Consider the following 24110-nt stretch of genomic DNA (forward strand, 5'->3'; position numbering starts at 1 on the left):
TTGCATGCTTTTCCAACTGAGCCAGCCAGGGGCTGCTCATGGAACTTTCCTATTGGTGGACATTAGCCCGCAAACATTTATAGCTGCTTTTTTATTAAGTGTGGCCCACACACTACTTCAGTTTTCTACATCACTTTTTCCTTTGTTTAACCATAAGGCATAACCTTATGACCTTTTGCAGTCACTTTGGTTTCTACTCAAAGGCAGAGCGGTGGGGGGTGGAGTGCAACTGCATACATGGTCTTAAATCTCAGAGGAAGAGTATTTTTGAAATTCTTTTTAAAACTTTGTATCATGATAGGGGCTCCTGGGTGGCTCAGTCGGTTGAGCGTCTGCCTTTGGCTCGGGTCATGATCCCAGGGTCCTGGGATTGAGCCCCACATTGGGCTCCCTGCTCAGCAGGGAGCCTGTTTCTCCCTCTCCCTTGCCTGCTACTCCCCCTGTTTGTGCTCTCTTTCTGTCAAATAAATAAATAAAGTCTTAAAAAAAAAACTTTGTATAATGATATATCTTGTGACTTTAAAAAGTTTTGTTGTAAACAGATTCTACATTGCTAATCCAGCTTTCCATATCTGGTTCTCCAATAATTATATGAACTTGGGAAATATCTTATATTTCATATTTAGGTGATAGAAGTAGCTTATAATAATAATAATGATACCCAACATAGGGGTGCCTGGGTGGCTCAGTCGGTTGAGTGTCCAACTCTTGATTTTGGCTCAGGTCATGATCTTGGGGTTGTGGGATGGAGCCCCGCGTTGGGCTCCGTGCTCAGCACAGAGTCTGCTGGAGATTCTCTTTCTCCCTCTGCCCCTCCTCCCGCTTGTGCACAATAAATAAATAGATAGATAGATAGATAAATAAATAAATAAATAAAATCTTTTAAAATAATAGTAACAATAACAGCCGACATCTTCTTGGGCACTTACCATGTGCCAGACACTGTTCTAAAGCACTTCACGACAATCTCACAAACTAGATTATATCATTACCCCGTATTACAGCTGGGAAAACTGAGCCGCAAAGTAAAGGCACAATTTACTTGCCTAACATCATACAGCATGCAAGTGGCAGAGTCAATCACAATTTGAACACTTGTGATCTGGTCTCAAACCCACCCCTTTGAACACTGTGCTGTCACTTACTGTTTTTCACTTGAGCATGCATTAGAGTTACCTGGAGGGCAGGGCGCCTGGGTGGCTCAGTCGGTAAAGCGTCTGCCTTCGGCTCAGGTCATGATCCCGGGGTCTTGGGATGGAGCCCCATGTAGGGCTCCCTGCTCAGCGGGGAGTCTGCTTCTCCCTCTCCCTCTGCCCCTCCCCCCTGCTTGTGCTCTCTCTCTCTCTCAAATAAATAAAATCTTAAAAAAAAAAAAAAGAATTACCTGGAGGGCTGTGGAAACACAGATTGCTGGGCCCACTCCCAAAGTCTCTGATTCAGTGGGTCAAGAATTTCCATTGCTGAAAAGTTTCCAGGTAATCCCAATGCTGGTGGTCTGCTGAGTACACTTTTAAGAACCTGAGCTAAATTTGTAACTCATAATTGTTTTCATAATTTTTCAATGGAGAGAGAAGGGTCATGACTAGCTACCAACAGATTGTTGAATTCTATGAGGGATCTAAGAGTTAAGATTACTAACACTTTTGGGGCGCCTGGGTGGCTCAGTCATTAAGCATTACTAACACTTTTGGGGCGCCTGGGTGGCTCAGTTGTTAAGCATCTGCCTTCGGCTCAGATCATGATCCCAGGGTCCTGGGATCGAGCCCCACATCGGGCTCCTTGTTCAGCGGGGAGCCTGTTTCTCACTCTCCCTCTGCCTGATGCTCCCTCTGCTTGTGCGCTCTCTTTCTCTCAAAAAAAAAAAAAAAAAAAAAAGATGACTAACACTTTTTTATAATAGCCAATAATAGACAACATCCAGGGCGCCTGGGTGGCTCAGTCGTTAAGCGTCTGCCTTCGGCTCAGGTCATGATCCCAGGGTCCTGGGATCGAGTCCCACATCGGGCTCCCTGCTCGGCAGGAAGCCTGCTTCTCCCTCTCCCACTCCCCCTGCTTGTGTTCCTGCTCTCACTATCTCTCTCTCTGTCAAATAAATAAATAAAATCTTTAAAAAAAAAAAATAGACAACATCCATTGATGCTTAAGATGTGCTAGACCCTGGACTAGGCACTTTTCATGCATTATCTCATCTAACCTTCACACCATTCTTGGGAAATACTTTTATTTTTCCCAGTTTACATTGAGGAAATAGGGATTTGGAGAGATTAGGCAACTTAATCAAACTTATGTACCAGCAAGTAGCAACTGTGAGGTTCAAGTCAAAGACTGCTTAACTCCACAGCCCAGTTGACTACAACACTCTAGACTTTGCGTGCAGCAGATGCTCTCTCTCTATGGACTTGCCTATTCTGGACATCTCATATGAATGGAATCATACAATAGGAGGTCTTTTGTGACTGGCTTGATTTAGCATAACTTCCCAGTAATGAGTTATGACATCTGTGAAATGTTGTCTATGAGAGAAGCTCATTAGAGACTGTGCTAAAGGTTTTTAAGGGGGCTTGTCATGAAGGCACCTTCTGCCTAATGCATACCAAAATTCCATACTCCCAGGAGGAAAGCAGGTAAACTATGTTGTTTGCATAAACAATTAAGGCACACTGAGCTACTCTTATCAGTTGGGGTGGTGGAACCCTCCCCAAACACAAATTCCCAGATCCTAGCCAAGGGCCAACCTTGGAAGCAGGATTTTCAAATGATAGTATCCCTGGGCCTGCTATGTTAACTGTTTTGTGCACAGATTTTGATAGGATTTATGCTGATCTATAGATCAACTGGAAATGTAAGATGGAGAATATCACCATCTTAACCATACTATTACAATTTTTGAACACATGATGTCTTTCAATTTATTTACATCTTAATTCCTCTCAAAGATATTTTGTAGTTTTCAGTGTGCAAGTCTTGTTTTTCTTTTGTTAAAGTTATTTCTAAGTATTTTATACTTTTTGATGTCATTGTAAGTGGAATTAATTTCTTAATTTCATTTTTGGTTATGTCTTGCAAATGTATATAAATGCAATTAGTTTTTTTCTTAAGATTTTATTTATTTGAGAGAGAGAAAGAGCACAAATGAATGCTGTACAGGGAGCCTGATGCAGGGCTCCATCCCAGGACCCCCAGATCACAACCTGAGCCAAAGGCAGCCACTGAACCAACTGAGCCACCCAGGCACCCCACAATTGTTTTTTGTATATTGATCTTGTATTCTGCAACCTTGAGCTGTTTATTAGCTCTAATAGTTGTGTGTGTGTGTAATCTTTAGCCTGTTAATATGGTGGATTACATAGATGGTCTTTTCTGAGCCAGCCTTGCATCCCTGGAATAAACCCTACTTGGTCATGTTATATAATTTTTATGTAGTGCTGAATTCTGTTTACTAGTATCTTGCTAAGGATTTTGCATCTATTTTTACTTTGCATATTTTTTAATCAGCTTATTTAGGGTTTTTTTTTAATCATTGCATTGTAGGAGATACATATACACCTCTCCTACTACATATATATATATATTCATTCTGGATTTTAACCCCTTATTAGATATGACTTGCAAATATATTCACTCATTCTGTAGGCTGCCTTTATACTCTGTTAATTGTGGTCTTAGATGCACAAGTTTTAAATGTTGATATAGTCCCGTTAACTATTTTTTTCTTTTGTTGCCTGTGCTTTTGAAGAAATTATTGCTAAATCCAGTGACATAAAGCTTTTCCCCTATGTTTTCTAATAAGAGTTTTATAGCTTTATGTTTTAGATCTATTTTGAGTTAATTTTTATATATGGTGTAAGGCAAGGGTCCACCTTCATACTTTTACATGTGGGTATCCAATTTTTCTAACAACATTTGTTGAAAAGACTGTCCTTTCCCCAAAGAATGGTCTTGGCACCCTTTCTGAAAAGTATTTGACCGTATTTGCAAGAGTTTATTTCTGGGCACTCTATTCTATTCCTTCATTCCTTTTTATGGTAGAATAATATTCCATTGTGTGGATACACCATATTTTATTTATGGCAAGCTTAACATTTTATCTCATTAATCACTGGGTGTAGTCACATCTGTGATTTATGGATTACTGAGCCTTTGCCCAGAAACCTGGTTTTGATCATTAGAACATTGTACCCTCTGAAAATAGTGTCTATTTTGTTTGCTTGCTTTGGTTTTTGCTTATTTTATCCTTGGCCACTCAACATGGGGTTGCTGGAATCTCAGTGTGGAGAAAATCAGGTACATCTACCACAAAGAAAGCTAGCAATATATTCCTGGGAAAAATAGACAAGCTCCATTGCTAAGTTTTCTGCCTATGACTATTAGAAATTTCTAATCACGGCGCGCCTGGGTGGCTCAGTCGTTAAGGGTCCTGGGAACTAGCCCCACATCGGGCTCCTTGCCTGGCAGGAAGCCTGCTTTTCTCTCTCCCCCTGCTTGTGTTCCCTCTCTCGCTGTGTCTCTGTCAAATAAATAAATAAAATCTTAAAAAAAAAAAAATTCTAATCAAACCTAAAATAACTCGTTTTGTAATCCACGCTGCTAATATTCTAATACCCTATCCGTAGAATGCTTTCTAACTTTCAAAGCAGAGAGTGATTTTTGACTTGTTTATTACTCCTTCCAACCCAACCCATGTGCTACGTGTGTCCCACACAAGTTTAATGTTTGGAGGACAGAATGACGAATACCAGCTAACATTTTTTGAGTACTTCCTAAGTACTCTTGTCACACACATTATCTCATGACCTCATCTTAATATGTTCCTGCAGCAACGTTAACCACTTAGGTGCTGTTATTCACTGAGCAGGAAATTGAGGGTTAAGTAGTTTGCCAAGGCTGTAACGCTGAGTTAAGGGGAGGAGCCCAGGAATCCGCAAAGGGCACAGCGCAGGGATTCTCCATTTTATTGAGAGTCAGATTCCGGAGGTCCCGGCGACAATGGGCCCGGGAGTTTTGCGCAACCCAGGTCTCTTGACTCCCACGCGCAGACACCAACAACTGTCCTCCGTTTTGCCGCAGACCCGGATCTTCCTCCCGTAGAATGCAAATTTTATGGCTGAAAAGCTTGAGCATAGAAAGGAAAAAGTTGTGTGCTTTTTACCCTCTTTCCCAGACTGGCGGTGGAAACTCCACCCCCCGTCTCCATGGAAACCCGGCAGCGGTGGCGGCTGTCACCAAGGGCGGGGCTCCGGAGGCCGCCCCTCCCCCACCCGGTTTGCAATACTCGCAGCCGGGGGCCATCGCGGTCACCCCTTAACCTCTCCGTTCCTCTTCTCGGCTGTCCTCCCTTTCTGTTGTCTTCTCGTGCCCCAAACCACATCCTGGGGGCCTCCCTCCTGCACGGTCCTCAGCGGGGCGGGTGCACCCCGCGTCCGGGCCTGGAAGCTCCGGAGCGCCTCTTTTCTGCCCCGGGCCCACCCCTCGGCTGCGCTGATTGGCCGCTCCTGGGCCATCCCCTCCCGCCCGGGCAGGCAGGGTCTCTACCTCGCGGAAAGTTTTCTGCGCCAGGAGGAAGTTGGAAGTTTGGGGACCCTGAGAAAGCTGCTCCTGCGGCTGCGGGGGTCTGGGTGGCCATGGAGGAGCCCCCTTTGCGAGAGGAGGAGGAAGAAGAGGAGGAGGAAGGGGACGAGGCTGGGCCCGAGGGGGCTTTGAGCAAGAGCCCCTTCCAGCTGACGGCCGAGGACGTGTATGACATCTCCTACGTGATGGGGCGCGAGCTGATGGCCCTGGGCAGCGATCCCCGGGTGACACAGCTGCAGTTCAAGATCGTCCGCGTCCTGGAGATGCTGGAGACGCTGGTGAATGAGGGCAACCTGACGGTGGAGGAGCTGAGGATGGAGAGGGACAACCTGAGGAAGGAGGTGGAGGGGCTGCGGACAGAGGGCTCTGCGGCCGGCGGGCAGGTGAGTGCCGGATTCCGGGCCCTGCGGGGGCATCCTGGGCTGCGTGGGAGGGCAGCTCCCAGTGGCCCGGAGGCCGCTCTCCCAGGAATATCCGAGCCCCTGAAAACGACCACAGCGCCCACCCAGTCCTCAGATGAGAAGCATCCTCATACATTTATCGAGCCTTTTTGACTTGACCTAGCTCAGTGGCTCTCAAGCTTTAGCCTGCAGCGAAACCACCCGGAGCGTTCGTTAAAGCCCAGATTGCAGGGCCCTGGCCCCAGAGTTTCTGATTCAGCAGGTCTGGGGTGGGACCTGAGAACCTGCATTTGTGACAAGTGCCATCGCATTCTGAGAATCTTGACCTAGAATAAGAAGTAAATTTTAAGTGAGAGAAATCAGTTCTGTGACCACCAAAAGACGCCTATAAGAATATTCAGAGCACCTTTATTCAGAATTGTGCCAAACTGGAACAAGTGCAACAGAATGGATATTAAAACTGTGGTATAGTCACACGGTGGAATACTACACGGTAGTGAAAAAGAGCAGAGTGCTGATACACACAAGTGTGTGCGTGACTCTCACAGACGTTACGCTAAGGGACAGGAGCGAGGCACAAAAGAGAGCCTACTATATATATTTATGGGAAATTCAACAACAGGCAAAATAATCTGTATTTATAGAAGACTGATGGTAGCTCCAGTTGGGGGGGGGGGGAGTTCATAGGGAGCGCATCTGGGTGTGATTACATAGGTGTGTACCTATGTTAAAAATCATCAAGGGGTGTCTGGGTGGCTCAGTCCATTAAAGGTCAGATTCTTGGTTTTGGCTCAGGTCATGATCTGAGGGTGTGGGATCCACCCCTGGTCCAGCTCTGCACTCAGTGGGGAGTCTGCTGGAAATTCTCTCTCTTTCCCTCTCCCTCTTCCTCTGCTCCTCCCGCTGCTCATGCGTGCACTCTCTCTCTCTCTCTCTAAAGTAAATAAATAAAATCTTTTTTTAAAAAAGTCATCAAGCGGGGCGCCTGGGTGGCTCAGGCGTTAAGCGTCTGCCTTCGGCTCAGGTCATGATCCCGGAGTCCCGGGATCGAGTCCCACGTCGGGCTCCCTGCTCAGCGGGGAGCCTGCTTCTCCCACTCCCCCTGCTTGTGTTCCCTCTCTCACTGTGTCTCTCTCTGTCAAATAAATAAATAAAATCTTTAAAATATATATATATTTTATTTGTTTGTCAGAGAGAGAGCATGAGCACACAAGCAGGGGGAGCGGCCAGCAGAGGGAAAAGCAGGCTCCCCACTGAGCAAGGAGTCCAGTGTGGGACTTGATCCCAGGACTCCGGGATCATGACCTGAGCCAAAGGCAGACGCTTAACCAACTGAGCCACTCAGGAATCACTTTACTTGCCTATTCTATTTTTATGAGTTTTAAAATTCTTGTTGCGGTTGATTAGATCAATATGAATTACTAATGGGTCTCCAGCCACACTTAAAAAAAAAAAAAAGCTGCTCTAAGTGGACTATCTCATTTATTCCTCTTACTATCAGTATATCCATTTTACAGAAATGAGTCATAGAACAGTTAAGTAGTTTGCCAAAGGACTTACTGCAAGTAAGAGGTGAAGGCAGGATTTGAACTCAGAGATGCCAGTCTTCACCACCTCACACAAAATACATATATTCGACCTTATTTGTTGGAATGACATTTGATGAGTGATTGCACCGTGCTGGACCCTGGGGCTGCAGAGGTAAATTAGACGGGGACCCTGCCCTCACAGAGCTCCTGTCTAGTGGGAGAGGTAAGACACACCCACCGGGGTGCCTGGGTGGCTCAGTCGTTAAGCGTCTGCCTTCAGCTCAGGTCATGATCCCGGGGTCCTGGGATCGAGCCCCACATCGGGCTCCCTGCTCGGCGGGAAGCCTGCTTCTCCCTCTCCCACTCCCCCTGCTTGTGTTCCCGCTCTCGCTATCTCTCTCTCTGTCAAATAAATAAATAAAATCTTTAAAAAAAAAAAAAAAAGACACCCCCACCTCCAGAACTGCAGTACAAGATCACAAACTGAGAAGCGTGCCAAGAAAGGACAGGAGGAACAGGGTCGCTGACATTTGTAGGGAAATAAGAGCGAAGGTTTCTGGTCACTTCCCTGGTACACTTATTTCAGCTACTTGTTCTTCCCAGTGACAACTGTACTTGTAGATACATTTCTACTTTAGTGTCCATCATACGAGATAGTTGAGTATCATGATCATAGTCTGGCTTTTGAGACTCAAGAGAAGTTAAGTGACTTGCTCAGAGTGGCTCAGCTCACGTTCTGAGCTCATCCCTGCCTCCTCCAACCCCAGGAACAAGGATATGGAGGGAGCCCCACCATAGACCGGGTACAGCGTGCTCTGCATGGGGCCTGGGTGATTTCCTGTGTGGGGCACAGCGGACAAGCTTTATCAACCAGCAGATGAGATGGCATTTTCCTCCCAAACCGCAGTCTTAAGAACCAGGGGTGGGGAAAAGGGCAGAGAGAGTGAATTAGTTTAGCATCACTAGGCAGTTCATAAAAATACACCCTATTATTTTTTTCGTTTTTTTTAATTTTTTTAAGTATTTTTAATTGCGGTAAATTACATGTAAAATTTACCACCCTAACCATTTTTAAGTGCACACTTAGGTGTCATTAAGTACATTTACCTTGTTGTGCAACCATCACCCACCATTCCTGCCCGAATTCTTTTCATCTTGCAAAACTGAAACTCTGTCCACAGTAAACACTAGCTCCCTACTCCCCCTCCCCCTGTCTACTTTCTATCTCTATGAACTTGCCTATTCCACTATTCTACTTATATTCATATAAGTAGACTTGTATAGTATTTGTCCTTCTGTCACTGGCTTATTTCACTTAACATAATGTCTTCAGGGTCCATCCGTGGTGTGGCTTGTATCAGAATTTCCTTCCTTTTAAAGGCTGAATAATGGGCGCCTTGGTGACTCAGTCGTTAGCAGTGGGAGTGGGAGAGGGAGAAGCAGGCTTCCCGCTGAGCAGGGAGCCCAATGCAGGGCTCTATCCCAGGACCCTGGGATCATGACCAGAGCCGGAGGCAGACAACCAGGCGCCCCTCTTTTTAAAACAATTTAAGTTCCAAATTCAAAAGGTGCAAAAGCGTTTGGCCTGAAAAATCTACCTCCCCACTTCTCTCTACCCCCAGCCACCCACTTTCCCTCCCTGGAAAAAATTTAAATGATCAGTTTCTTGTGTATCCTTCCAGAGGTACTTTATGGAAACAGAAGCAGATATGAAAATATTTTTCCTTTTTTTTACACAAATGGTATTATAACATATACCCAGTTCTGCCTTTTGTGTATTTTCACTTAACATAGCATGAAAGGTGAATTAAATCAGGATATAAAGAGCTTCATCATCTTTTAATGAGGAAAACTTCCATTGTATGGTATTATCAATTGTTCAGCTGAGGGTTCTTTTTTTTTTTTTAAGACTTTATTTATTTATTTGACACAGAGAGAGAGCACAAGCAGGGGGAGAGCAGCAAGCAGGGGGAGCAGCAGGGAGAGGGAGAGCAGGCTCCCTGCTGAGCAGAGAGCCCGATGTGGGACTCGATCCCAGGACCCTGGGATCATGACCCAAGCCAAAGGCAGACGCTTAACCAACTGAGCCACCCAGGAGCCCCAGCTGAGTGTTCTTAACTTGAAGTTCTTGGACACCCAAGGGGATCGTTGATTCTTTTTTTTTTTTTTTAAAGATTTTATTTATTTATTTGACAGAGAGAGACACAGCGAGAGAGGGAACACACGCAGGGGGAGTGGGAGAGGGAGAAGCAGGCTTCCCGCGGAGCAGGGAGCCCGATGCGGGGCTCGATTCCAGGACCCTGGGATCATGACCTGAGCCGAAGGCAGACGCTTAACGACTGAGCCACCCAGGCGCCCCGGGATCGTTGATTCTAATCCAAGAGGCCCATGTCCTTGCATGGGAAAAAATTGTATTTTCATTAACTTCCAACTGAAATGTGTCACTTTCTTCAATTGTGAATGTAGACAACAAAGCACAGTAATATTAGCAATTCCTGTGGCAATCACCGATGGAAATCACAACTATCTTCATGTCCCATTACAGTGTAGTTCACATCTCAAAGTTTGTTTTTGTTGAGTATTTCACTGGCCCTGCGTCTAGCTCACTTTATTTAATAAAGAAGCAGGTATATTAATCATAAATTTGTTTTTAGAGGATTTTGATGAGTGTATGTCACCTTAATTGGTCTCCTTATAATTTTGTGCCTTTCATTTTATACATTTTAACACATTGTTTGGAGGAGGGCCATGTGGGCCTTCCCAGGCTGCCAAAAGGGTCCGTGGCACAAAAACGGTTAAGATTCTCTGCTTTAACCAGTCTCCTATCAAAAGACGTTTATGTTCCAATCATTTGCTCTTAGCACGTGCAACACTGAAAAATCCTAACAAATGTCATTTGGCTCCTGAGGGAGAGTGTCTTGAGGAAACGGACGCACTGGATCGGAGGGAAGGAGCATCTGAAATTCAGATAATATGTAATGTTAAATTACGCTTCCCAGAGGCCGAGGAGACCCAGTCCTCCGGCAGTGAGCACAGGTGCGGCTTCCCCACAGCCCTTACAGCTCAGGGGGTGTTCAAACACCCTGATTCCTGTCAGTGCGACGGGAGGAACGTGCTCACTATTACTGTTGCCTCTTCCTCCCGTGCCTTGTTCTCTCCGTCACCTGCAGAACGTTGCGGCCTGGTTATGCCTTAGTTTTTATTTAACTGGGCATCTATTCGTGGACATGTAGGTTGTTTTCAAACAGTTGCTTAAATCTTAGTTTGAAAACATTTCAAGCCTATGGAAGAGTTGCCAGAAAAGCACCATGGACACCTGTATACCGTTCACCGGGATTCAGGTATTGTTTTCAGGTGTGTGTGCGTGTGGTGTGTAGTATGTCTTAGAAGATACACACCGAAGTATTTATATACACACACAGAACACATATACGTGTATGTATATATGCATATACAAAAGTAATATGCATTATGTATTCACTACTAGTTTTCCTCAACTATTTGAGCAGACATTACGTTAGTTGCAGGATTAGTAGAAGACTAGGGTCCTTTACCCTAAATACTTCAGTGAGTATCTCACAAGACCTACTATTGCATAATCGCAAGTAAATGGTCGAATTCAGAGGGAAAAAGTGATAGAATACAAAGACCTGATATGCTACCCCTATTCAAAATTCAGAATAATGTCCTTTACAGCATGTTTTTTCTGGTGCAGGACCCAATCCGGGGTTACATAGTACCTTTGGTTGACATATCTCTTCAGTCACCTTTAATCTGGAACAGCTCCTCAGCTTTTCCTTGTCTTTTACGACCTTGACATTTTTGAAGATTATGTATCAGTTGGTTTGTAGACTGTCCTTCAATTTGGGTTGGTTCTGAGGTATCATGGGTGAGTTCAAGTGATACATGTTGAGCACAAACACTGCTGGAGGGATGCTGTGCCATAGTGCACTGTATCAGGAGGCACTGGACTCAATTTGTCATTACTGGTGACGTCAGCGTGTATCATTTGCGTAATATGGTGTCTGCAAGATTCCTGCACTGTAAAGGGGACTTTATTCCCCTTTGTAATTCATAAGTACTTGTGGGAAAATACTTTAAAACTGTGGAAAGTATTCTGTTCCCCAACAAGCTTTCACCCAAAAGTTTTAGATTCATTCATTAGTCTCCCCTGAATTGATTATCACAAAGTTGGTTAAAAAAGGATGATTTTTTTTAAAGATTTTATTTATTTATTTATTTATTTATTTATTTATTTATTTATTTATTTATTTATTTGAAAGAGAGAGTGAGTGAGAGAGCATGAGCAGGGGAAGGGGAGAAGCAGACTCCCTTGCTGAGCAGGGAGCCTGATGCGGGGCTGCAGTCCTGACCCTGGTATCCTGACCTGAGCCGAAGGCAGTCAGCTTAACCATCTGAGCCACCCAGGTGCCCCACTGGTAAAGATTTTATTTTGGGGGCGCCTGGGTGGCTCAGTTGTTACACATCTGCCTTTGGCTCAGGTCATGATCCCAGGGTTCTGGGATCGAGCCCCGCATCGGGCTCCTGGCTCCATGGGGAGCCTGCTTCTCCCTATCCCACTCCCCTTGCTTGTGTTCCCTCTCTCGCTGTGTTTCTCTCTGTCAAATAAGTAAATAAAACCTTAGGGAAAAAAAAGATTTTATTTATTTATTTTTTTAAAGATTTTATTTATTTATTTGACAGAGAGAGACACAGCAAGAGAGGGAACATAAGCAGGGGAGGTGGGAGAGGGAGAAGCAGGCTTCCCGCCGAGCAGGGAGCCCGATGTGGGGCTCGATCCCAGGACCCTGGGATCATGACTTGAACCAAAGGCAGACGCTTAACGACTGAGCCACCCAGGCGCCCAAAAAGATTTTATTTTTAAGTAATCTCTACACCCAACATGGGGCTTGAACTCACAACCCCAAGATCAAGAATCTCATGCTCAACCGACTGAGCCAGCCAGGGGCCCCAAAAGGATGAGTGTTCCACTCTCTCATCTTGTACACTCATTAATTGACCTTCTGCTCCTCTTCCTTCCCTGTTTTAGTCAGAGTTCTCCAGAGAAACAGAACCAATAGGGGATATAGCTATTGATATAAAGGGGATAGTTACTTGAGGCATTGGCTCATGCAGTTATGGAGGCTGAGAAGTCTTACAGTCTTCAATTTGCAAGCTGGAGAACCAGGAGGTCCTGTGAACTCAGGGGAGGTGGGCTGATGCTGTAAGTCCTGGTCTGGAACCAAAAGTCCAAGAACCAGGAGTGTCAATGTCTGAAGGCAGGAGAAGGAGAATGTCCCACATCAACAGACAGAGCTCAGAATTTACCCTCGTTCCACCTTTTTTTCTGTTCAGGCCCTCAGTGGATTGGATGATGCCCGCCAACCCATCAGGGAAGGCCATCTGCTTTACTCGGTGCATCAGTCCAAATGCTAACGTCTTCCAGAAACACCTTCACAGACACACTCCAAAATAACGTTTAACCAGCTATCTGGGCAATCCTTAGCCCAGTCAAGTAGACACATAAAATTAACCATCACATCCCCGTTAATGAACTAATTTAAATATTTAAATTTTAAGTGTGAACAAACAAGATTTGCCTTTTTGGGGTGGACAGTCCATCCTCATGAGAGAAACCGTATAAGCGACCAACGTCTTTTCTCGCAGGTAAACCTGGGACCGGACAAAATGGTGGTTGACCTGACAGATCCCAACCGACCACGCTTCACTCTCCAAGAGCTGCGGGACGTGCTCCAGGAGCGCAACAAGCTCAAGTCCCAGCTGCTGGTGGTGCAGGAAGAGCTGCAGTGTTATAAGAGGTGGGGCTCCCCTGCCCTGGGTGCCCCCGCACTGCAGAGACATACCCCACCTGCAGTTCCTTGACATGCTCTGTATTTGTTCTTATTTTCGCTCAGCCAGTTTATTGGAGACCTACTCGATGCCAGGCACTATTCCTGGCACCGGGCTATAGCAGTGAACAAACCAGAGAAAGTCCATGCTAGTCTAGGGGGGAAGACAGGCAATTGACAAGGAAGTCTGAGATGAACATGCAGGATGATGGTGGTAAGTGCTCTAAAGAATGTAAACCAAGGTGACGGGGGCGCCTGGCTGGCGCAGTTGGTCGGCCGTCCGGCTCCTGATTTTGGCTCGAGTCATCATCTCGGGGTTGTGGAAGCGAGTTCTGCGTCGGGCTCCTCGCTGGGTGTAGAGCCTGCTTGAGATTCTCTCGCTCTCCCTCTGCCCCTCCACCCTCCTCTTTCTCTCTCTCCCTCTCTAAACCAAACAAAAACAAGGTGACATATGACAGCAAAGTGCTGGGGGCTTGGGAAGGGGCCTGTTTTACATGGGCTGGTCAGTGAAGACCCTTCTGAGGTGAATGACAAGAAGCAGCCAACCATGTAAAGATGGGTAGGGCAAAAGTAGAGCGAGAGCGCTAAGACCCTGAGGTGGGAACCACCATGGCCAATTTAAGAGACCCAACATGGTAGAAGTTGGAACACAGGTAGAGGATGAGAGGTATGCCTTGTGAGCCCCAGAAAGGGGCTCTAATTTTATTGTAAGTGTAGTGAGAAGTCATTGGAAAGGTTTTTTGTTTTTTTTTTAAAGATTTTATTTATTTGAGAGAGAGAGAATGAGAGACAGAGAGCACGAGAGGGAAGAGGGTCAGAGGGAGAAGCAGACCCCCTGCTGAGCAGGGAGCCCAATGTGGGACTTGATCCGGGGACTCCAGGATCATGACCTGAGCCGAAGGCAGTCGCTTAACCAGCTGAGCCACCCAGGCGCCCAGTCATTGGAAAGTTTTAATCAAGGAAATGACAAGATCTGATTTCCTGTTTTGTTTGTTTTTATTTTTTACTTATTTTTTCAAGGAAGCTCCATGCCCAATGTGGGGCTTGAACTCACGACCCTGAGATCACAAGTTGGAAGCTCTATCCACTGAGCCACCCAGGTGCCCCTGATTTAGTGTTTTAAAAGATCAAATGTGAGGCACCTGAGTGGCTTAGTCGTTAAGCATCTGCCTTCAGCTCAGGTCATGATCCCAGGGTCCTGGGATCAAGCCCCGCATCAGGCTCCCTGCTCGGCGGGAAGCCTGCTTCTCCCTCTCCCACTCCCCCTGCTTGTGTTCCCTCTCTCGCTGTGTCTCTCTTTGTCAAATAAATAAATAAAATCTTAAAAAAATAAATAAATAAAAGATCAAACGTGAAGGGCACCCGGCCGGTCTTGATCTTGGGGTCATGAGTTCAAGCCCCACATTGGGTGTGGAGCCTACTTTAAAAAAATCGGGCGCCTTGGTGGCGCAGTTGGTTAGGCATACGACTCTTGGTTTCGGCTCAGGTCTTAACTCAGGGTCCCGGAATTGAGCCCAGTGTGGGGCTCCGCGCTCAGCAGGGAGTCGGCTTCAGGATTTTCTGTCTCTCCTTCTCCTGCCCCTTCCCCTGCCCACTAGGCATGCGCACGCACACTCTCTCTCTCACACACAAATAAATAAATAAATCTTTAAAATAAATTATCAGTGTGGTAACCTGATAACTGAACTAGTTGGTTCTTTGGAAATACACACTGAAGTATTTAGGAATATAAGGGGGTAAGATGTCTCCAGCTTACTCTCAGGTGGTTCAGAAAGAAGATAGATGCATGGATGGATGGGTAGGTGGGTGGGTGGATGGATGGATAGATGGATAGGCAGATAGGTGGGTAGAGAGATACACAGAGAAACAATTGGGAGGGGGATCTGGGTAAAGAGTATATGGGAATTCTTCATACTAATCTTACAACTTTTCTGTAGATTTGAAATTATATAAAAGTTAAAAGCTTAAAAAGATCACAATAGGGCACCTGGCTGGCTCAGATGGTTAAGTGTCTGCCTTCGGCTCAGGTCATGATCCTAGGATCTTGGGATCAAGTCCTGCATCGAGGTCCCTGCTCAGTGGGGGAGCCTGCTTCTCCCTCTGCCTCTCCTGCTCCCCCCGCTTATGCTCTCTCGCTCTCTCTGTCAAATAAATAAAATAAAATAAAAATTTAAAAACTATTACTATTATTTTTTAAAAAACCACAAAAGGGGCACCTGTCTTTCTTAGTCGGTGGAGTGTGTGACTCTTGGTCTCGGGGTCATGAGTTTGAGCCCCATATTGGGTGTAGAGATTACTTAAAAATAAAATCCTATGGGGCGCCTGGGTGGCTCAGTCGGTTAAGCGTCTGCCTTCGGCTCAGGTCATGATCCCAGGGTCCTGGGATCGAGCCTCGCATCGGGCTTCCTGCTCCGCGGGAAGCCTGCTTCTCCCTCTCCCACTCTCCCTGCTTGTGTTCCCTCTCTCGCTGTGTCTTTCTCTGTCAAATAAATAAATAAAAATATTTTTAAAAAATAAATAAATAAAATAAAATCCTAAAAAAAAATCACAGTAACACGTGTAGGGAAAAGATTGTAGGACGATCAAGAGACGAAATAAGAAGCTGTTGACCTATCAGGTTTGGACTTTGCTGTATTCATCTGCACCCTGTTTCCCAAAATGTTTTCTTTCGTGTAAGTGCTTCTTGAAAAGGGGGCTCTAAGAAAAAGAAAGAAAGAAAAAGAAAAGGGGGCTCTGTGGCCAAATCATTCTGGGAAACCGTTGAGTTAAGCAAAGCAGATTCCCTTAGAGACAGAAGAAGGAAAGCCCAAGAGAATAAAAACTCAGCGCCGGCTAATATTTATCAACGCATACTGCATGCCAGGCACTCCGCTAAATGTATTCCAAGCATCGTTTCAGTTAGTGCTCACAGCAAGGTGAGCTAAGGTAATGTTATCTCCAAGGTGTTCTAAGGTTCTTGAAAGTCAGGTACCTGCTTGAAGTCCCATAGCTGGTGGGGACAATGGTGAGACATGACCTCAGACAGCCTGATATCAGAGCCTGTGCTTTTAGTAATCATGCCACATTTGGACTCTGAGAGTTTAAAGTAAGAAATACGCTGGTTCAGGGATGCCTGGGTGGCTCAGTCGTTAAGCGTCTGCCTTCAGCTCAGGTCATGATCTCAGGGTCCTGGGATCAAGCCCCCCATCAGGCTCCCTGCTCAGTGGGGAGTCTGCTTTTCCCTCTCCCCCTGCCCCTCTACCCTGACTTGTGCTCTTTCTCTGTCTCTGTCTCTCAAATAAATAAATAAAATATTTAAAAAAAAAAACAAATTCAGGGGCGCCTGGGTGGCTCAGTCGGTTAAGCGGCTGCCTTCAGCTCAGGTCATGATCCCAGGGTTCTGGGATTGAGCCCCGCATCGGGCTCCCTGCTCGGCAGAGAGCCTGCTTCTCCCTCTCCCTCTGCTTGCTGTTCCCCGGCTTGTGCTTTCTCTCTCTCGCTCTCTGATAAATAAATAAAAAATCTTTAAAAAAAAAAGAAAAAACCCCCAATTCATTCAATGTAGAATTACTAAGGGAGTAGTAGTACAGTAAAAATGTTCTAGCAAGCTTTGCCCAGCGGCAGTATCGTAGCCAATGAGGTTTATCCGAGGCGTGATTATTGCTAATTAAAAATGTTCTAGCAAGCCAAATCTAAAAGGGCTGAGTTCTGCCAACAAGAATTTAATTGTCTTCCTTCTGCTGAGGTTGGAACCATGTTAATGGAAAGACCTGTCTTCCTCTCATTTAATAAGTACTTCAGACACAGGTAGTTGAAAACAGGAACGGCTGAACTGCTGGGGCTTGAGCAGCTTGTTAGCGAATAGAGCGACACACTTTAGTTCCAGTTTTGAATTCCAGAGAGCATCAGCCGTGTACTTCCCCTCTGGTAGAGGCCAGTTGATGGCAGGATTCTGTTCACTCACTTGGGTCCTGCATTCTAGAGAAACCAGCATGTCAGCTGAGGTATTCTCCTAGCAAGTGCATCAGTTCCGAGGTCCAAGATCATACTAATGATTGTTTCTCATTGAGGCAGATGTGGTAGGCTGCTTCCAAAGATGGCCACGAGTTTTCCCATCTTGCATGCTTTCTGCAGTGAGCCTTTTCCACCCCTCAAGAGGTAGAGTCTATTTTTTCCCTGCCCTTGAGTCTGGGCAGCCCAGTGACTTGCTTTGGCCAATGGAATGTAGTGGAGGCAATGCTATTTGGCTTCTGAGGCTAGGGGAGGCCTGTTGCAGCTTCCATTTTGGTCCTCGTGGAATTTCTTGTCCTCGTGGAATGCTTGAGACCACAGTCCTGTGAGGAAGCTCAAGGTAGTATCAGGGAGAAGTCACACAAAGAACAGAGGTGCCCCAGCTGATGGCCCCAGCTGTGCCCAGCCCCCAGACGACCCACCAAGCCAACCGTAAGAAATGGAGCCATCACGAGAAATCATAAATCTTCATTGTTTTAAATCACTATGGTTCAGGGTGTTACGTAACAATAGATAATGGAAAAGGGGGGTTATTAATAAATTAATAATGTATTAATATTAATACTATAATAGGTAAATAATAATATTGAATAATAAGAGCTCATTCCTTGCAAAGGAGAGAGAAGGATGAATCCTGCTCTCTGACACTCATACCTCAAAAGGTGTCTCAGTCTGCCGGGCTGCCAAAACAAAATACCATACACTGGGTGGTTCAAATAACAGACATTTTTTTCTCACAATTCTGGAGGCTAAAGTCCAAGATCGGGGTGCCAGCATGGTTAGTTCTGACTCTTTGTGGCTTCTTGCACACGGCAGAGAGGAAGTCCTCAGCCGTCTCCTCTTACAAGGGTTCTAATCCAACCATGGGGACCCCACCCTCTTGACCTCATCTAAACTTAATTGTTTCCCAAAGGCCCCATCTCTAAATACCATTACACTGGGGCTTAGGGCTTCAACATATGAATTCTGGGGGACACGATCCAATCTGTAGGAAGGGGGAAACACCACAGGTATAAATGAACCAGCAGGTGCCACAGCAAAATACCCAAGTGGAGATAACAATTTCATACATTGAAACAATGCATTGTGGTCAGGCTTCTATTGGTTGCAAGTGACAGAAATCCAATTCAAACTAGCTTAAGTACGAAAGGGAATTTATTAACCCACATAGCTAGGAAGGATCTTGGGACTGCTTTCAGAAATAAAGAACAAACTGCAGTTAAGGTGTCAGGGTTGGAGGGGCCCAAGACTTGGTGCCTCTTTCTTTCATCCTTGTTTCTCTTTGTTGGCCTCATTGTTTTCTGTTGTAGACACCCTTTCTAGGAATCATAGGAAATGTGGATGCTGGCAGTCCCAGCTGAACAAATGAGAGAGAACAGCTTTCTTCCAGCTTCTGTACATCAAGTCCAGGGAAATATTCTGGTCCTCTTTAAGTCAACTGACCTCAGTATCTTATCAATCAATATCAATTCAACTTAATTTAATTATTTGTTTATTTTTTTAAAGATTTTATTTATTTATTTTTAAAGATTCTATTTATTTATTTATTTGACAGAGAGAGACACAGCAAGAGAGGGAACACAAACAGGGGGAGTGGGAGAGGGAGAAGCAGGCTTCCCGCCGAGCAGGAAGCCCGGTGCGGGGCTGGATCCCAGGGCCCTGGGATCATGACCTGAGCCGAAGGCAGACGCTTAAAAGACTGAGCCACCCAGGCGCCCCAGATTTTATTTATTTATTTGAGAGAGAGAGAGCTAGAGAGAGAGAGAGAGAGAGAGCGAGAGAGAGAGAGAGCGCAAGGCGGGGGAGGGGCAGAAGGAGAAGCAGACTCCCTGCTGAGCAGGGAGCCCAACGTGGGGCTAGATCCCAGGGCCCTGGGATCATGACCTGAGCCGAAGGCAGACACTTAACCCACTGAGCCACCCAGGCGTCCCTCTTATTATTCTCATTTTATTGATTAGAAAATCAAGGCTTAAGTTAGAGAATTGATATGTGGTCATATTCCTAGAAAGTGGAGAAACTTGAAGTTATTAGCCAATGCAGTTAGACAAGAGAAAGAAAGAAGAGGCATCAACATTGGAAAGGTGGGGGGAAGAGTCTCCTTATTAGAAGCAGAATCTCTCTGACTCTGCTTTCAATGATAATATTACTAATATAATAATAATTATTAAGACCCTTCACTTTCAGAGCTGCTCAGACAGAAGGTCTGCAATAAAACAACCCTTTTATTTGTCCCCTTTTCCCCCAGTGGTCTGATTCCACCAGGAGAAGGCCCAGGAGGAAGAAGAGAAAAAGACACCCTTGTTGCCAAGACCAGCAAGACCGGCAGTAACAAGGAGGAGAAGACAATCATAAGGAAGCTGTAAGTTACCTGCTGCCCGTTGCTACTAAATCATTGCTGAAGGAAGGCGAGGAGGCCCGAGGAGGCTGGCCAGCTACCCAGGGTGGGGACGTGTCCTGGTTCGTGGTGCTACAGCGGATAGGAAAATTCGGGGCTGAACTGTTAGGAGATCTGTTAGGCAGCAGTCTAAGCACTTGACTCTTCACAGTGACCCTGTGAGATCAGAGCTGCCATCATCTTCATTCTACAGGTGGGGAAATAGATACTGAGAGGCAAAGTAATTTGCCTGAGGTCACCCAGATAGTAAATCGTAAAGTCAAGACTTGAACCTAGAAGTCCAGATTCTACACTATTGCCTCCCTATGATAGAATAATACTACAACAACAAGAAAACCAACAATAATTATTAGAGTTTAAGGGGGATTCATGGGGCACCTGGCTGGCTCAGTTGGAGGAGCACGTGACTCTTGATCTCGGGGTCATGAGTTAGAGCCCCACGTTGGGTGTGGAGATGACTTAATAAAAGGGCAGGGGTGGCTGATTCATTACCTCTCTTACCTCCAACTTTCTTTTTTTTTTTTTTTTTAAGATTTTATTTATTTATTTGAGAGAGAGAGAAAGAGTACAAGCAGGGGGAAGGGCAGAGGGAGAGGGGAGGCTGAGAGGGTAGTCCAACACGGGGCTTGATCCCCGGACCCTGGGATCATGACCCGAGCCGAAGGTAGATGCTTAACTGACCGAGGGACTGAGCCTCTCTTACTTCCAAATTTAGAGGACCCTGTGTCTCCCATCGTTGGGCCACATGATATGATTTCCTTTGAATACTCCCCTCGTATTTATGCTCCCTTGTTAATCCCTCATTTCTTTGGGTGCTAAGGCTCAAACCATAGAATGTGGGGTCCTTGTTTAAAATTCAGATTCTCAGAAGTCAAGTCTAGGATGAAGCCCAGAAATCTGGATTTCTAATAAATTCCCCAGGTAACTCTGATGTGGAGACCCCTTGGACCACACTTTGAAACGTGCGTTCTCAGCTGACAAGTGTCAATACAATGAGGCATGCCCTTCCCCCACCCCTCCATGAAGCAAACAGCCCATTTGCCTTGGTTGCCCTGAGAATGTCTGGCCTGGTGACAGTTACCAGCCCCTGACCTCTTGGACAGAACTGAGAAATAGCCTTGGTCAGGGATCTCAAATGCCTGTGGGGGCCAGGCACTTAACGCAGATGAGTGATGGGGGTGTGGGGTGGGGTGGGGGGGACATTTGCCAGGGTCCTGGCAAGAAACAAATAACACACTTAAAAGGAGTGACTGAAAAGATTTAAAGAAGGGACATCTTACAGACATGACAGACATGGGAGCAGGGTTAAGGGAACCAGCAAGGGATAGAGAAGCACTCTAGCATGGCAGCTGGGCTGAGGGAGCAATGAGGGAAAGGGAAGGGGGGTGGTCAGCAGAGGGACACAGCAACTAGTAAGACCAGCCTCGGGGGGCGGGAGCTGGGGCATCAATACACCCCCCTCCCCACCTACCCAGCTCCTGCTGGGGCCTCCTAGTAACTGAGCCCATCCTGAAGCTAGAGGACAGAGGAAGAAGATTTGCTGTCATCCACAAAGATCAGCCTCCTGGAGCAGAGAAGGGATGAGATGGGCAGAGAAGGGATGAGATGAATCTGAGGGCCAAGCAGCCCACAGAATATGCACATACATAGTTTAGTTAAGTATTACCAGACTTTCTGGAATGCCCGCATGAAAACTGCTGTGTCAGACAAGACCACCTGAAACCCAAATGATTCATCCCTTCAACACATATTTATTGGGGGCCTACCATGTGCCAGGCATTGTTCTAGGTCCTGGGGATGCCCTGAATAAGACAGAGCCCCTGCCTTCATGGTGCTTCCGTTCCAGCAGGGGAGTCAGAATGAGCAGGTAAGGAAGTGTATTGACAGGACCGTTTCAGATATCCATTCAATAGGCTGCTGAGAGAGAAGTTGACAGGGGGCAACTTCAGATTTGGGGAGTCCTGGAAGCCTTCAATGAGGAGGTGACATTCAAGCTGGGCCCTGAAAGACCATAAAGACGTGAGGGAAGTGCATTTCTGGTGGAGGGAACAGCAGGTATAAAGGCCTGAGGCAGGAGAGAAGCACGGAGAATCCAGTGAGGGCTGAGGTCAGTCAGGGCAGGGGCCAGGGGTTCCCAGCGAGGACCCTGAGTTTCACGGTGAGCACTTTGGGAAGACATTGGAGGGTTTTAAGCTGGAGAGTGACATGTGCATATTGACATGGAAAAGCTCACTCTGGCTGCGTTGTGGAGGAGGTGTGGGGGGACAGACTCAAAGCCGGGCCTGGGGGAGTGTTTCTTTCCCAAGGAAGGTTCTCCTGAAGTAAGGTAATGAAGGAAAGAGCATCTCCATGCCACACCAGCTGTTGCATCTGAAGGCATTTGTTTAACACTTCTGTTGGCTGGGCAGGAGATGTAAACTACTGGTTTCTTTGGGCCTCTTGGAGGAGAGTTCTTTGGGCCCCTTAGAGTTTGAGCCTGATAAGGCAAAAAATAAGATGTTTGTTCTGTGCACAAGCCGTACTGAGGTCGCGTGTCTAATGAGCACGAGGCCACAATTTCATGGTCAGACAAGCTCATTATAATAGAATGAGTGAATGGATGAATGAATGAGTGAATGAATGGCTTTCTGAAGAAGTAGGTCATGCTAAGAAGGATTTTGGTCTTTATCCTGAGGGCAGTGGGGAGCCATGCAGTGGTGTGAGCTGAGGAATGACTTAGCTCTGTATAGTGACACAGTCCTTCTGGCTGCCGTGTGAGTGGATTGTAGGGGGTGGCGGGAAGGCTGTGGTGCTCATCGTGGTGACTTGGACTGGGGGGTGGTAGTGGAGGAGATGAGGAGTGTTGGGATTAGGAACATATTTGGGGCATGATGACTAAAATATAGCAGATGGGGGGGGAGGAGCTGAGAACAACTCCCGGGTTCCTGGCATGAATGATGAGGTGAGGGATGATGTCACTTCCTGAGACAGGGAAGGGGGTGGGGAAGGGGCCCCCGTATGCACAGGTTCAGGGGAGGATGGCTGAGTCTGAATACTAGTCCAGGGCCCGCCCCAGCCATGGCGAGCAGGGCTGCTAACGGTGCTCAGGGGGTTTGCCTTTGACAAGAAGCACTAGCCCATATTCCCCGTCCCTGGCTTTCCACCCCACCAGCCAGCTCTGGGTCTTTCTCATAGCCGCAATTAGCACTGAGATTGAACGTTGTGATCCACCCCAGATAGCTTTCTTCCTTTTCAAAACTTTGCATATGAGGGCGAAAAACACTGAACGTTTGGTATTCGTATCTCAGGGCATACATATCTAGGTTTTATCCAAGAATTTATATGCCAATCTTTATTCATTGCAAAGATCTGTTTTATAATTGTAAGTAACATGGATGCTTCCTCCACAATAAAACCTCCTGAAATTAAAAAAAAAAAAAGTTCAGACACCATTTTTCCGCATAGCACAGTGCTTAAGTGGGCTCTGGGTCCAACTCCTGGTTCTACAACTTACTGTGTGACCTTGGGCCTGTGACTGAACTTTGCAGGACCTCAGTTTGCTAATCTATAAAATAGGGATATTGAGGGTACTTACCTCATCGAGGTGTTATGAGTGTGAAATGAGCTGATAGATGGAAAACCTCTGAACAGTGCTGCCCCCACTGAGCCCTGGGCAAATGTTTGAGTCAGTGGCCTGCAAGAGCCTCTCACAGATTCTGCAGAGTTCTGCCCTCCTTGCTTCGTTCCGTCTATGCCCTCTGACCCTTCTCTCTCTATACCCAGGTTCTCTTTCCGATCGGAGAAGCAGATGTAGATCGAAAGCCACGACTAAGACAGAGGTTCTCGGACTCAAGAAGGCAATGCACCAAGACTTCCAAACTCATCTCTCAGTGCCACGCATACTCACTGTACTTGCTCATCTGTTTCCCCGGAAAGCCACCAAGGAGGAAGGAGGTGAGGCTCTCTCGTGATAATTTTTTCCCTGGCTTCAGAACTGGACACCCGTGAAGCCTTGGCCAAGGCTGGGGAAGCAGCACAAAGAAATCAAGAAAGCAGAAGGAAAGCAAAAACGAGGCCCACTTCCTGCTGCACGCCAGCCGTCCAGGGGGACCTCCAGTGTGCAGATGTGCGTCCTGCCTGTCTGGTCTCACGGATGACCTGGGTCTTTCCCATGTAGTAGCAGCGAAATTCATGAGCCCAAAGGGAGAGGGGAGGAGAGAATGCAGGAAAAAATGGTATTGACATTCCAGTGATGATTTCACAGATATTTAGTGAACGTTCAGTTTTGCTAACATGACTTTCTTTACATGATTTTGTATTAAAGTGAAATGACTTGTATACTTTCTCTGAGTGTTTTTGAGTGGTGCCTGGAGTAATGTGATCTTGTCTATAGTGCTTT

At 46.3% G+C, this 24110-nt stretch overlaps 1 protein-coding gene and 1 pseudogene across 1 annotated transcript; both read left to right on the plus strand.

The window, feature by feature from the left end:
* Nucleotides 1-5262: 5262 nt before the first annotated feature.
* Nucleotides 5263-24049, plus strand: RILPL2 (Rab interacting lysosomal protein like 2). The gene is made up of 4 exons (XM_035016850.1): nt 5263-5951; nt 13166-13317; nt 19583-19696; nt 23495-24049. The coding sequence occupies exons 1-4, from the start codon at nt 5622-5624 to the stop codon at nt 23523-23525; spliced, it is 627 nt and encodes a 208-aa protein (XP_034872741.1). The 5' UTR covers nt 5263-5621; the 3' UTR covers nt 23526-24049.
* On the plus strand, nt 16933-17090 carry LOC118018710 (annotated as a pseudogene).
* Nucleotides 24050-24110: the final 61 nt, after the last annotated feature.

This window comes from Mirounga leonina, unplaced genomic scaffold, assembly GCF_011800145.1.
Source record: "Mirounga leonina isolate KUSES-001 unplaced genomic scaffold, KU_Mleo_1.0 Mir_171, whole genome shotgun sequence".
Taxonomy (NCBI): domain Eukaryota; kingdom Metazoa; phylum Chordata; class Mammalia; order Carnivora; family Phocidae; genus Mirounga; species Mirounga leonina.